General features: G+C 38.7%; 1 protein-coding gene across 2 annotated transcripts in view; it reads left to right on the top strand.

The window, feature by feature from the left end:
• The window catches only part of TRPC4 (transient receptor potential cation channel subfamily C member 4), a 166,238-nt gene that overhangs the window by 66,439 nt on the left and 84,062 nt on the right, over positions 1 to 15,737 (top strand). For both annotated transcript variants that reach the window (XM_068673624.1, XM_068673619.1), the window contains exon 2: positions 4 to 408. In XM_068673624.1, the coding sequence (XP_068529725.1) occupies positions 31 to 408 (378 nt within the window). In that variant the 5' untranslated portion in view covers positions 4 to 30. The remainder of the gene's footprint in view (positions 1 to 3; positions 409 to 15,737) is intronic.

Genomic DNA, 15,737 nt, shown 5'->3' with positions numbered 1-15,737 from the left:
CAGAGATAAAGTATTAGAATGGCATAAAATATGGCCCAGTTCTACTACAAAAGAAGTGTCAATGCTCCCTACAGAGATCGTATCCCTCTTCGTATTGTACGAGCAGAATCTGAACTGTCCCATTCAGAGAAAGCCTATCTGAATGCCGTGGAGAAAGGAGATTATGCCAGTGTGAAGAAAGCTTTAGAAGAAGCAGAAATTTATTTCAAGATCAATATTAATTGCATTGATCCTCTGGGAAGAACTGCACTCCTTATTGCAATTGAAAATGAGAACCTTGAACTAATTGAACTGCTCTTAAGTTTTAATGTATATGTGGGAGATGCTCTTTTGCATGCCATACGAAAGGAAGTAGTTGGTGCTGTGGAGCTGCTGCTAAACCACAAGAAGCCCAGTGGGGAGAAACAGGTATGTACCAGGTTTGTTCTAGGTTTTTAGTCTGCTCTGATGAAAAGAGAAGAATTTGCAAAGGGAGTACACACACACAAAAAGTAAACTGTCATCCTTGCACACAAGTATTTCAAATCAGAAAATCAATGGTTTTGATACTGTATTTATTCTTAGACCTCTCTCTCAATCAGTCAAATCTGCACATGTCCACAGGTTTATTGGCTTAAGGTAGTTGTCACTTGAGACTTAGTTTCCAACTAGTACGGATAAAAACAATTGCATCCTTTTTACACCCTCAAAACACTCTTTTGGAACAGTGTAGTGAAAATAAATAAATAAATAAATAAAGGCAAAATTCTTCAAGTCAAGAGTTTTGAAACCGGGATAAACTCACTCAGGGAAATCTGGAAGTTGGTAAAACTGTTCTGCTTGTGAAACTGCTGACATGGTTTAAAAAAGTAACTCCCCACTGACTGCCACCTTCTGAGCATAGATTGAGCTAAGACTGCTGGAGACTGCCACATAACTCCCTCTTGTTTTCTAAGCCAAATAAAACATATTTTCTTCTACTTCAGCAAGAGTTTACATAAACTTGCTTTAATCTGCACTGAATTTGCACTGAAGGCAAATGCAGGGTCCTGCACGTGGGGCAGAATAACCCCATGAACCAATACAGGTTTGGAGCTGACCTGCTGGAAAGAAGCTCTGTAGAGAAGGTCCTGGGAGTCCTTGTGGACAGCAAGCTAACCATGAGCCAGCAATGTGCCCTTATGGCCAAGAAGGCCAGTGGTATCCTGGGGTGTATTCAGAAGAGTGTTGTCAGAAGGTTGAGGAAACTGATTCTTCTCCTCTATTCAGCCTTGGAAAAGCCACACCTGTGGTACTGTATCAAGTTCTAGGCTCTACAATACAGGAGGGACATAGATAGACAATGCTACAATGGAGATCCTGGAGCAGGTCCACCAGAGGGCTACTAAGATGATTTGGGGACTGGAATATCTCTCATACGAAGAGAGGCTGAGAGAGCTGGACCCGTTTAGCTTGGAGAAGAGCAGACTGAGAGGGGATCTGATCAATGTATGCAAATATCTGAAGGGATGGTGTCAAGAGGATGGGACCAGACTCTTTTCAGTGGTGCCCAGCAACAAGGCAGAGGCACCAGGCACAGACTGAAACACAGGAAGTTCTGGCTGAATATGAGGAAATGTTTCTTTGCTGTAAGTGTGACAGAGTGCTGGAACAGCTTGCCCAGAGAGGTTGTGGAGTCTCCTTCTTTGAAGATATTCAAAACCCACCTAGATGCAATCCTGTGCAATGTGCTCTAGGTGACCGTGCTTGGCAGAGGAGTTGGACCAGCTGATCTCCAGAGGACCCTTCCAACCTCAACCATTCTGTGATTCTGTGAATTAGGCAAATAATATTCATGCAGTCACGTGTCAAGTCTCATCTAAAGAGAAAGGAAAAGAAATGAACAGATGAGAAGCAAATCCAGCTAATATGAAGGTATCATCAGGAAATGATGTATTTTCCAGCTGTTTGGCCATTCTGCCATTTCACTGGTATTTCAAAGATATATGTGGGAAATCCTTATTCATTCAAATATGCAAATCATTCCAAAAAGAATAACACTGTAAAGACATGGTCTATTGGAATTAATTTAGGAAATCCTTTAAATCATAGATTCCCTTGAATCATAGAATCATACAATGGTTTGGGTTGGAAAGGACCTTAAAGACCACCTATTTCTAAACCCCTTCCCGCTAGACCAGGTTGCTCAAAGCCCCATCCAGCCTGGCCTTGAACACTTCCAGGGATGGGGCATCCACAGCTTCTCTGGGCAACCTGTTCCACTGCCTCACCACCCTCAGAGTGAAGAATTTCTTAAATTCAGTGGAGGTTTTAATGTCTCCATGTAATGGAGGCATCTCTCTGTTCATTGTAAGACACGACCCAATTAATCAGAACTTCAGCCCTGTCTTCAATTTATGGGTGATGACATAACCCATAAATGCTGATATTCTTAAGACTATTTCAGGAGGAGAATCCTTATAAATAGTTATAATGTTGTCTTCTATTTTCATCTGTTTCATTTTTTGTATATTACAGTTACTGTATGAATGCATTTCAATGAATAATAAGTTGAAGTGATTAGAGATCTCTCAGATAATGCATACAATAAAATTTAATTACAGTATTATGTACTTGCTATAGGTAGAATTGCAGATGATAAGTACGTGTATAATTTTTGCTGATAAAATAACATGAATTATATGATCTTTTTGTTAAGGAAAGAAAGAAATGTAGTAGGTCTTTGTACAAATGTGAGTGTCTGCCTTATCTTCTAGACAGTAAAAGCAGAATTCCTTTATATGACAACAGATTTATGTCAGAGAAGGGGAAGAGAACTAGATTCACCTTATTTTTGGCTCATTTCATTATTTCCCCACTGACAGTACAGATAAGAATACAACAAATTGGACTTCTCTATGTGAAGTACCAGAACCCAGAAGGTTCCTTGCAAAGACCGGTGCCAAGTCAGTTAAATCACCTGTGTCACCATTCTCCAGCCTCTGTAATGGAAGCTGCCGTCTGCAGAGCAGAGTTTGTCTCCCTGAGCAGTAGCCACCTCTTATATGGCTGCCTGGGATCCCCTTACCAATGGAGAAAAATAGAGATACTGGGGGAGAAATCCATGCTGCCTTTCCAAATTACATGTCTTAAAAAAGCATAAACCACTTTTTGGACTGTAGAGAGAGACTGCGTATTTACCTTGTACTACGCTCTTGATTTCAGACTGTTCTTTAGACTGTCTGGGCTGGTGTGTGCAGTCTCCACGATATAAGAAGGACATGAACTATTAGAATGTATCCAAAGGAGGACAACAAAGATGGCAAAAAGTCTAAATGGGGAGACATGAGGAGCGACAGATCATTTCATTTGTTCAGCCAAAAGAAGAGAGAGACTGAGGAGACTCAGTCCCCTCAGAACACAGCAAGCTGAGGGGATGCCTCATAGCAACCTGCAGCTTCCTCAGGAGGGGAGTGGAGGGGCAGGCGCCGAGCTCTGCTCTCTGGGGACAGTGACTCAGTGCTTGAGTACAAATAGTAGAAGCTCACAGAATCACAGAATCATCTAGGTTGGAAAAGACCTCAAAATCATCGAGTCCAACCTCTGACCTAACACTAACAAGTCCTCCACTAAACCATATCACTAAGTTCTACATCTAAACATCTTTTAAAGACTTTCAGGGATGGTGACTCAACCACTTCCCTGGGCAGCCTATTCCAATGCCTAACAACCCTTTTCATAAAAAAGTTCTTCCTAACATCCAACCTAAACATCCCCTGGTGCAACTTTAGCCCATTCCCCCTTGTCCTGTCACCAGGCACGTGAGAAAATAGACCAACCCCCACCTCACTACAGCCTCCTTTAAGGTACCTGTATAGTGCAATAAAGTTGCCCCTGCTATAGCATACTATAGAAGACAAAAGATAGGTTTGCCTGTTGAGTACATATTACAGTGTTAAATCAGGCACAAACTGGTTGGTCCAAAGTGGAGGTTAGCACTATGGGCTCAAACTTAAAAATATTTCAGTGCCACACTCCACGACTGGATGGTATGAAGAGTACTGCTTCTTTTTCTTTTCCTGTCTTTCCTTGTGGGATAACAGTATTTACATCCTCCTCACATTTAACATGGCAAAGTGTTTTACAAAAGCTCTTTTTTCACAACATTTGCTAAGGGTCTGCCCACTACTGTAAAACATGAAGAATAATCACAAATCACTTGAAAAGTAACATCTCCATTTGTGTCTGTACAAGGCTAGGTCTGTCCATTGCAAAGGAAAATATTGCCTGCAAGCTAGTGCTTGCAAAAAAATGACCTTTAAAAAAGCTTTGATTATTTGCATGTTCACACCTTTGTTTGCACTGGGGACCCCACCAGCCACTACATTTCTATGGGTGTTGTAAATGTAGATAATAACATTGGTTCGTTTTTAGGAACAGTTCATGATGAAGTCAATGCAGATATAGATTACATTTTTGTTGTAAGAATTTTGCTGCAGTGAAGCAGATAATACTGAATATTTAGCATAATCAAAAGCAGCACTCTGGCTGAAAATTCATTAAAACGGACTAAAGATATAAAATCTGAATGCTTAGAATTATATACTAAAACTTATATGTTCAGTATTTAGAAAGAAAGCTACGTTTTCCCTAGAGAATCAAGTTCCTTTCAAAACTCTATTTCAAACTTTTATTTGATTACTTTTGTAATTTATAAATATTTGCCATATTGTTTAGATGACGATTCATTTTCAGACTCCGTACTTTAAATAGCATGATATCTTTGTCTGTTTGTTTTCTTCTCCTTTGTGTAAAGCTGGTCATGTGTGCTAAAATCCCAGCCCTTGATGTTAGTGGGGGTTTTGCCACTGATTCAGTGAGGTCAAGATTTCACCCTTTTGCTTTTTTATTTTTTATTTTTGTTCTCCTTGAAGAGAAGTTATTTGCAGAGGAGACAGATGAACAGGGAATTAGAAAAATGTGTGTGCTAAATACTGCCAAGCTCAAGAAAGAGTTTAGATTCCCAAGTACTTTATTGGTGATTAAAGTTGTAAGCATACAAAGAATAATATAATAAAAAGTAATAATATTAATAAGCATTACTTATGATTTACAGTTAAATCAATTAGCTTTCACTGATTTATATTAATGAGATAATATCCTATATATGAGGTATAGCTAATTTCAGCTTCATCTTCATGCAATAATGTGATAATATTCGTAAAACTAAAGGATTTTTAAGCATAGGCTTTCATACATAATTCAAGAGTTTATTAGCAATAACAGAGAGTCAAAAAATAAATAAATAAATAAATAAATTGCTTGTTGTCAACAGAAAGCTACAATTCTTTAAGACAGTTGAAATATCTTTTGAAAGAACTATTTTTTTCTCCAAATTTTGATTCTTTAAAATATTTAAATATTTAAAAAGAAAAAAGAAAAATCTGTAAAGAGATTTGAAATCTTTGCCTCAGTCTTCAGTAGTAGGACCAGTTGTTCTCTGGGTGCCCAGGCCCCTGAGCTGTTAGATTGGGACAGGGAGCAGAATGAAGCCCTTAGAATTCAAGACAAAATAGTTAGTGACCTTCTACTCCATTTAGATGTACACAAGTCTATGGGGCCAACCAAGGGTAATGAAGAAGCTGGTGGAAGTGCTTACTAGGCCACCTGACATCATTTATCAGCAGTCCTGGCTATCAGGGGATAGTCAACTGACATTAGCTGATTGAATATGAGCCAGCAGTGCCTCAAATGTCCAAGAAGGCCAACAGCCTGTACTAGAAATAAGCTTGTATTAGAAATGGTGTGGCCAGCAGGATTAGGGAAGTGATCTGTATTTGTTCCCCATGCTGGGCTCTGGTGCAGAAGCACCTTGACTACTCTGTTCAGTTTTGGGCCCCTAGCTACAAGGGCATTGAGTCCCTGGAGTATGTTCAGAGAAGGGCAACAAAGGTGGTGAAGAGTCTGGAGAACAAGCCTTCTAGGAAGCAGTTGAGGGAACTGGGGTTATTCAGCCTAGAGAAAAGAAGGGTCAGGTGAGACCTTATCGTATTCTACAGTTACCTTGAAAGAGGCTATAGCAAGGCAGGGGTCAGTCTTTTCTCCCAAGCAACAAGAAATAGGACAAGACAAGATGGCCTCAAGTTGCACTAGGGAGGATTAAGTTGGATATTAGGAAAAAAATCTTCACTGAAAGGGTTGTAAAGCATTGGAACAGGCTGCTCAGGGAAGTAGTTGAGTCCCTGGAGTTTGGAGTAGTTTTGAATCCTTGAAGGCATTCAAAAGACGTGTAGACGTGGTGTTTAAGACATGGTTTAGTGGTAGATTTTGCAGTGCTAGATTAATGGTTAGACTTGATGATCTTAGAGGTCTTTTCCAACCAAAATGAAATGAAATGACACTAATTATAACCAAAAATCAATGTATTTAATTAAAATAATGGTATATTCCTTCATTTTTGTAAAAAATTTCCAACCATTATCTTCAGATTTGGAAGATGTATCTTCATCTTAGTTCAAAAAATAAAATAAAATAAAATAAAATAAAATAAAATAAAATAAAATAAAATAAAACAAAACAAAACAAAACAAAATAAAATAAAACAAAATACAAATCAGATCTTGTTAAAGCTTAATATAAGGTCTGCAGTCTACTGACCACTCAGCTATTGGGAGCAACTGAATATCCATAAGTGATGTGCTTTGCATTTCAATGACCACAAGGGTTACTGTCGCTTTAAGCTGATTATCAATATACGGATATATCTGGTGCCATCTGGTGACTACAGATGAGCCATGTATATTTAATAGCTTTGAACTGTATTTGACTCCTACTGTTATTCAGTTTTTGAGTGAGGTTTTTATGGTATACATCAACATAACTAAGGAAAAGGTTATTTGTCAACTGCATTATATTTTCTACACATTTTAGCTGCAGCAGCTGCTACAGAGTATGTAAAAGAATATAACACAATTTAAGGTGAATGAATTGAAGAAACTTGCTCAAGTACTTTTAAATTATCAGTTTTTCAAAGCCATATGTCCTGAATTATCTGCCAAGACACTTGTTGCTTACCCTGATAGATAGTCAAATGCCAAATTAAGAAGGGAAAAAGGCCACTGTTCTTTAAAAATTAGTATTTGTCAGAAATATTTTTATATCATTAAACCACATACATCACCATCCACAGATGGGATGCGGGTTAGGAAGCACAAAAAAAAAAAAAAGGAATACAATACCTGTATCTAAAACACAATATGCTCTGCTGGTTGACAAACCCAGGCATCAGTCTCTATCTGGGTGACTGACTTCCTAGATATGCATTTATATTCAAGGAAGATGGCAGCAGCCTCTTGAGGATGCTACAAAACACATAAGTGAAACTGAAGTCATAGTTATTTAACTTGAATCTGTGTAGTACCATATTACCTGACAGTCTAGAATTAGGGCACTGGAACATAACTGTGGTGTTTACAGGCATTGCCTGCCTAGCAAAAGCACATGGTAGTGCCTCCCTGCTTACTGTTAGAAAATGATCTTGTGACACTGCCAATATTTTGAGAAGTGGACACCCTGGAGATAACTTTTTGCAGGTGTCTGAAAAAAAAACAACAAGCTAATGCCAGACTAGCATTCACAAACTTAAGGGGATTGCAAGTGGAAAGAGTAATTCAGGACAGTACTTCAGAGAGTATCCTGTCAAGTTACATGATACTAAATTTTTCTTATCTTCTGTATACGTACTTTGTGAAGCCCTAGCTTAGGAAATGCCTGTCAGAATTGCTTCAGTTAATTCCACCTTTGAAAAAATGTTGTGAGATGCGTGTTTCATTTACAAAAGGGGGAAAAAATGATTAATTAGAACAAACAAAACCCAAACCTCCAAAATTTCATATCTACCGAATGAGTTAAATACACTCAGCATGCATCTTTACAAAGAGCCTATTGCATATTGGTGCCAGAAATGAGGTAAAAGAGTCTGGCGTGTGTTTGGGAAGTGGTAAAAGATGCTTATACCTGAATTAGCATCTCGATACCTTCATGATTTTTTCTTGCCCTTTCAAGACTACAAGTTAGTGAAGATTGGGAAAATTACAGCAGGGCTTGTCAATGTCAATTGGCTGTAGTGGACCTGGAAATGTCCATCCAACCACCCCAAAGTAACATATATTCACTTTACAGAAACATCTTCCACCACCCCACTTCTTTCCATGCTTTCTACTAATCTGGTTAGCTATCATTTCGGTTGCACTCAGCGCTCTGTGTTCAAATTTCTGATTTCACTACAGTATTATGAGACTCCTTCAGAAAAAGCATACGTATAGTTATGATTTTCTCTCCAGGTAGACTCGTGAGCAACCTTTCTTCCTCAGTTTTTAAGGACCTCTTCAAGTAACTTCTCTGGTCATGGTAGACTACAGGCATTTTTTCTGAGCAGCTGAATAAAAGGGATAGTATGTTTTATCCTTTATCACTAAGGGAAAGGACTGAAATTAAAGGGATTAATTTTTGGTGAAGGGGGTTAGGACAGCAAACTGTGACTATATGTTTTAATTTTACAAGGAATGTAGCATCAGGCAGAGATAGGTGAGATGAGAAGTATGCAAGAAGATGACAACTCTGATATTGTTCTTACTAGATGTGAATCCATCCATATAACTCAGCCAAACATATACTAACGGTACTGTATGCCACATGCACAATGCTTGACATGGACATTTAGCTATGTATGAACAAGAGGATCCAGGACACACTGGAATTCTGGGTCCCAAGGCATGGCGTGGCAGCACCTTAACTCTGGGAGGTCCCAGTCCATCGTCCCACATTTAGGTGTTGAAAGAGCTAGAAGACAGCTACAACAGGGTCTGGCTAACTTCTTGCTTTGGGTGACATGCAGAACAGCACCTCAGAGCTTGCTCTGGCATTTATGTGTATTAGCAACCAGTGTGTACTCCTGGACAGGAAGAGTTATGGCAGAGTATCAGCTGGCTGTCCCAAGATTTTTTGGGAGGTGTGTTGAAGGGATATTATTGTGCTGTCACAAGCTAAAGTTATATTTTATAAATCTTGATGTCTTTAGCTGATTGATAATTATTTGAAGTGGGGGAAGGCAGAAGAGAAGACGAGGTGTTGACAATAAAAGTTGTGTTTCACTTGACTCTACTGCATGCAATTCTGATTAGAATAAAACAAGACTGATCATATGTTCAACATCTGTTTGTTTTTGTTTGTATTTTTTGTTGTTGTTTGGTTGTTTGTTTTGTTTTGTTTTTAGCTGCATTGCCATCTAGTTTGGGGAAAAATGCAATTATGTGGGAGAACAGCTAGGGAGAGGACTGGCCCCATAAAAGCATGTGTAAAGAGTGTTGCACAGTATAGTATCTAAACCATTGCTACTTGGATGTTCAGGCACTCACTTAAACTGTCTGGGAAAGGACACAAACAGCAAAGCTAGGCAGCTTTTCAGGCAAAGTGCCTTCAGTCTGGCAGTATCCCAAAAATAGATAAAAAGTCTAAAGTTGGAAAATCAGGAAACAGCATGAAAGCAACACAGAGCCTAAAGAGTCGTTTTCCTTGATTGAGATGGTAGCAGCCTAGATTTGACACTTCTTTAACAGAAGCTGACAGAGCTCTTGGCTCCTGAAAAATCCCCCACATGTGGCCTCATCTCCCACTTAGTAGACTCTTAGTAGACCCAGAGCATTCAGTTAGCTTCAGTCCATTATTTTCCTTTCAGGCCAAATGAGATAATATCATTGTCCCAGCTCTGTGTTGCCCCACAACCTCATAGTGTTCGGGGGTTGTACCTCCTCATAGTAAAAGTGCAGGTCATGATGGAGAGGACCAAGTGAATATGTACTGGTTGTAGGCCTAGCTCACCCGCAATGGACTTTAAACCCAAAGATGTTGGATCTGATATTTTAAAAGGTTATTTCAGATTTTCACCCAATTACAGAACTGGGACTTATTTTGATGAAGCTGGGGCAGAAAAAGAAAGATTTTATGAGGACTGCATGGTGCCTTGTAGTTTTTCTTATGTTTCTCCAGTAACTTTGGAAAATATCAGTCACAGTCACTTTTGTAATGCTCTTCGTCCATTGAGATTAAAGCATCACTTTTGTTTTGAAAATGTCTCCCACAAAAGTTCATGAACTAAGTGCCTTTTTGAATGTTCTGATTAATGACAGTCTAGCTAGTAAGGAGTATGGAGGAGGCAAGCGAAGCTATTTTGTAAGGCTTCAAGTACATAGGCTTGAAGTGGAATATGAGGACACAAAGTCGAATCTTCCCACTCTGAGTGGGTAGATGAGTTATTTATTTATTTATTTATTTTTCCAGTGGCATCTTAGTAATTGAAATTCTCTGGCAGGTTTTAAAATATTGATAGACAGAGATGAATGGGAGAGGCTGTGTAAAGTATAAATCAGTTTATTAATGAAATTGATATAGAAGCCTATCCACATATTCAGTTTTTAATACAACATTCTGGGCACATGCAAAAAAAACACGTAAATGAAGGAGAAATGTACCATAAAGGCATCAGTGACTAATTGCACAAGAGATGGAGATATGTATTTACAAAAATAACGTTCTTTAATTCATTTTTAGAGAGAACTTTTTTCAAGTTCAATAATAATAATAATAATAATAATAATAATAATAATAAAAAGAAGCCACAAGTGACATTACATCTTGGCAATACACTCACATATCCCATGTTTAATGCATCAGAAGTAGGGGGGCGGCTGTATAGAAAAGAAAAAAAAAAAAAAAAAGTTACAATCACTAAAGAAAGACTTCAGAAGCTGATATTGATGCCCTCAAATAGAGCTGTTGGCAATTTCAGTATTCTACAATATGCACCCATCACCTTGTAACAAATGCTAAATCATAAATTCCAAATGTAAAGCACTGTCAAACAAACTAACAAACAAACAAAAAATAAACATGCCAAAATATGGGGGAATGTGATAGTTTCTTGAACTGTACAAAACGATGAGCCATTTTGTTATTGGCAACATACATATTGCCAGACTGTCATAGTCCTTAAGACTAGATTATTGGCGGGTAGCAGTATCAATGGTAATTTAAACAAAGTATAATCTAATCCTCCATTTTAGCAGTTTGTAGAATTTAAAAAAAATATATAAAAATAAAAATAAAAATAAAAATTTGATGATGACAAATATACATTTAGTTCAAAGACAATTGGTGAACTAAACTTCTACCCAAACTCTAAATGTTACCAATTTGTAATAACTATTTTATGTCATTATTCACTTGTTTTTTCACACTTCTTTATTTTAACTTATCCTGCAAATAAAAGCACTTTTCTACTGCAAGGAGATGCATGAAAATTAGCCATAAACAATTAAAAATCTAAAATATATAAAAATCTTTAGAAAATTGAAAATAAATCAAAATCTCTAAAGGATTTATGCAAAAATGAGATCTGTAGAAAAGTCATATTTCTCCTCAACAGTTCCCCTTATTCAATGCTGTCTTCTTTTCCCTTCTTTTTATATTTGTTGACTGCCATTTTATGACACTCATTCAAGTTTATTATCCAAATAGGTACAGCATACAAATATAAAACAAACAAACAAAAATTCTAAAATCTCTGCCTTCTACAGTTATTAGACCCTGTACTGCTATTTTCATAAACCCCCATGCCTGGAATTTATTTGCCAAACCTGCCTGCCTTTACTTCCCGTTAACTCAACAGCTATGCAGATAGTTTTGACTAAAGATTCTGATGCTTTTGATGCTTGAAAAAAATCTAAAAATCCAGCCCTGACACCAGTGTTATACATCTATTAAAAGGACTGAGAGGTTCAACAGACAAAACCTTCTTTGATTGAGGTAAGGTCTAGAAATGCACACAGCAAATTACTTTTCATTTGACTGTGCAAGTAAACTTTTGAAGTTAACAAAATACATAAACATTCAAGAAGCAATGTAAACAATCCACTGTCTCTTCTGACTAGAGCAGCTTCTCAGAGGACAATTAATGGTTTTGTCCATGATGAGATAGATTAAGATATGTATTATATATAAACAATATGTATACAGGTATATTTATGTAAGGGCTAGGGTGTCCATCTCATGATTCAGATTCCTGAATGTAGTGCAATGTAGTACTAGAGCCGTGTCTTTGTGAAGAGATGTCTTCTGCCTCAGGACAGGCCTGGCTTCCACCTATGCTGCTGTCCAAATCTGAGTGTTACCTTAAGCTATGAAAAATAGTTCTGTAGACCTTATTGACTGAATTGACCAGGGGCCCAAGTCAGGGGCTTACAAGTCATTACCAAGTGATATGTGAGGCATTCTAGAGACATTTCAGAGATGAATATGGGGCTGGAAATACAACACAGGACCTCTGAGAGACCAGTGCCTGTCTGGAGTGACAAGTGGAGGTCAGACAGGACACCTACAGGAATATCTGAAATTGCACCTACATGGGGACAAGTGAGCTGGGTCCTAGATTTGCACTGGGTTTAATGGAAGCTCAAAAGCCTAACTCATATGTAGACACTATAATTGTTTTCAACTGGAGATAAATGTCGTCCTCTTGTCACACTCTTGTCACAGGTCACCTTTTGTCAAATTGTTCTATTAGAAGTGAAATTTATGAAATCTGATTTTCACATCACCATGTGCATTATGATAGAATTACCTTTGTTTTTAATTAATTATGAATACTCATAAAAGCTTTTTAAGAAGTTGGTGCTCTCATTATATATATATATATTTATTATTTTTCTTTGGTAGGTGTGTGTGATTTTTCTGGTATTTATTAGTATAGTTGAGATAACACTCCAGAATTTTCTTAAGACCTCAGTCATCCACCTCCAGAGCATTTTCAGGAAATTTGTGGGATTTTATTACATCTAATATTCCTTCCTGTTAACATTCAGCTGGAACAGCACAACAAATTCAAAAATCACAATGGGGTGGCTGACAGAGTCCATTAACATGATTACAGAGGCTTATTTTTCTTAGATTACTACCAATTTACCCTGTCAATTTAACAACCACTTTCTGGGTGGAAGTTTCACATGTCACATATTGTACTGATAGAAGTCTTTTAATTGCATATCATGCCAGTGTCAAGATCCATATCTTCTACATCTTCACCCTGGACTGGCAGGATGCAAAATTATTTCTCCTTCAAATTAAGCTAGTAGAGGCTGGTACTAAAATATTATCGAAGTCCTCAGGCTTGTCACCATGTGTGAAGCCTTGTGGCAGGAAAAAGGAAAACCTGAAATATTCACCACCAAAACCTTAATTTCGTGCTATGTACTGGCCCAGGTGCAGCTGAAAATTTACAGAAAATCTCTGCTTATTAGTTCTCTGTAACTGCCATGTACTTAATAGCGTAAAAATATATTTTCTTAAACAAGCAAACGAACAAACAAACTTTTTACATCTTAGAGCATCATAGAATTAGAATCGTAGAATGGTCTGTGTTGGAAGGGACCTTAAAGATCATCCAGTTCCAAACCCTCTGCCATTGGCAGGGACATCTTCCATTAGAACAGGTTGATCAAAGCCCCATCCAACTTGGCCTTGAACACCTCTAGGGATAGAGCATCCACAGCTTCTCTGGGCAACCTATTCCAGTGTCTCAACACCTACATTGTGAAGAACTTCTTCCGAATATCTAATCTAAATCTACCCTCTTTTAGTTTAAGCCATTCCTCGTCCTATCAGTATGCTCCCTGACAAAGAGTCCCTCCCCAGCTTTCTTGTAGGCCCCCTTTAGGTACTGGAAGGCCACAATGTCTCCCTGGAGCCTTCTCTTTTCCAGACAGAACAATCCCAACTCTCTCAGCCTTTGAATAAGAGAAGTGCTACAGCCCCCTCCTCTGGACTCATTCTAATACTTCCACATCCTTCTTGTGCTAGGGGCCCCAGAGCCATACACAGTACTGTGGGTGGTGTCTCACGAGAGCAGAGCAGAAGGGGAGGATCTTAAAGTGTCCATCATTAAGGAAATGAACACAGATGAAATTATCATTAATAAAATGTAGTTGCCAATCCTTTACCTCTCAAAGAAAGTTCAATTTTTCTATGCCAGCATGGCTGCATGAGCTTCAGTCTCCTCAATTACACAAAAACAAGTCTTGTTCTTCATCTGTCAAAGTCGGAAGACTTATAGTTTGATGGCTGGAAAGTTAGAGCTGCTGCTAAATAACAAACCACTAACTGAGCAACATACCAGAAATAACATGGTTATGAAACTTCTCACTATAATATTTCTCTAAATCCTCTCCATGGTTTATGGGGGTTTGTCTCTGCCATACTCTTTTGCATTCATTTGTCATAATATTTTGAAAATATATAGAACATTTTTTCCCTAAGTGTTTTGCAAATTTGTCTGATTCCCAATTTGTTCTTTGAGTGTATAACCTTTTTTAATTTTCTTAGATGTGAAGTTTACTTCCCAGCTGTGAAGATATCTCAAATTAATTTATAATGTTAAGTAATTGCAATCAGCTGTAAAGAAGTTTAGCTAATTCCTGCCCTTCCCTCTGAAACACTTTTATATCCTAAGCAGTTTGTTGATTTCTCAAGATGCCACCAATCTATTATTCCTCTTTTTTCAAAAGCTCCTTTTTAAAAACCACATTTCTCATTCCACAGCCAGCAGGACACCTTTTCTGTTTCTAGAACTGTGAAATTCAGGAAATAAACAAAGGATCCATTTCAGACTGTTAGAACTCATTTTTTACCATTTTTTTCAAGACCTCCCTGGAGAAGCAAGTCAGTTTCCTTCTGCCTCCCCCACTGAGTTTTGGAGCCAGCTTGGGTGAAGGCTAAAACTAAGGAAGAGCAAGAGCTTTTCTTCTGTGGTGTTCTTGATCTGCTAGAGAGTAGCAAGAGCCTTCAGAGGGACCTGGACATGTTGGATCAATGGGCAGAGGCCAGGGGGATGAGGTTCAACGTGGCTAAATGCCTGGTCCTGCACTTTGATCACAACAAGCCCATGCAGTGCTACAGGCTTGGGGCAGAGTGGCTGAAAAGTTGTGCAGAAGAAAAGGATCTGGGGGTGTTGGTTGATGCTTACCTGAAGATAGACTAGCAGTATTTCCAGACGGCCAAGAAGGCCAAGAGCATCCTGGCTTGTATCAGGAATAGTGTAGCCAACAGGACCAGGGAGGTGATTGTCCCCTTGTACTCTGCTCTGCTGAGGCCACACCTGGTGCTGTGCTCGTACTGTGTTCATTTTTGGGCCCCTCACTACAAGAAGGACATCGAGGCCCTGGAGTGTGTCCAGAGAAGACCTACAAAGGTAGAGAAGGGCCTGGAGCACAGGTCCTGCGAGGAGCAGCTGAGGGAACTGGGGGTGTTCGGTCTGGAGAAGAGGAGGCTCGGGGGAGACCTTATTGCTCTCTACAACTTCCTGAAAGAAAAGTGTGGAAAGCTGGAGGTCAGCCTCTTCTCACTGGTAACTAGTGATAGGACTAGAGGAAATGACCTCAAGTTGTGCCAGGGGAGGTTCAGGTTGGGAACGAGGAGACATTTCTTCTCAGAAAGAGTATTCAGGTATTGGGATGAGTTGCCCAGGGAAGTGGTGGAGTCACCGATCCTGGGGGTGTTCAAGGAAAGGTTGTAAGCAGTGCTTAGGGACATGGATTAGTGGGTGATATTGGTCATTGGGGGACAGTTGGACCAGATGATCTTAGAGGTCTTTTCCCACCTTAATGATTCTATGATTCATCCTGATAGCTATTGAAATTACAATACACAGCTATCTCTCACTCCCTCTCCTC

Source organism: Anas acuta, chromosome 1 (assembly GCF_963932015.1).
Source record: "Anas acuta chromosome 1, bAnaAcu1.1, whole genome shotgun sequence".
Taxonomy (NCBI): domain Eukaryota; kingdom Metazoa; phylum Chordata; class Aves; order Anseriformes; family Anatidae; genus Anas; species Anas acuta.
Note: the sequence above shows the minus strand (reverse complement) of the source record. Positions and strands in the feature narration are given on the sequence as shown.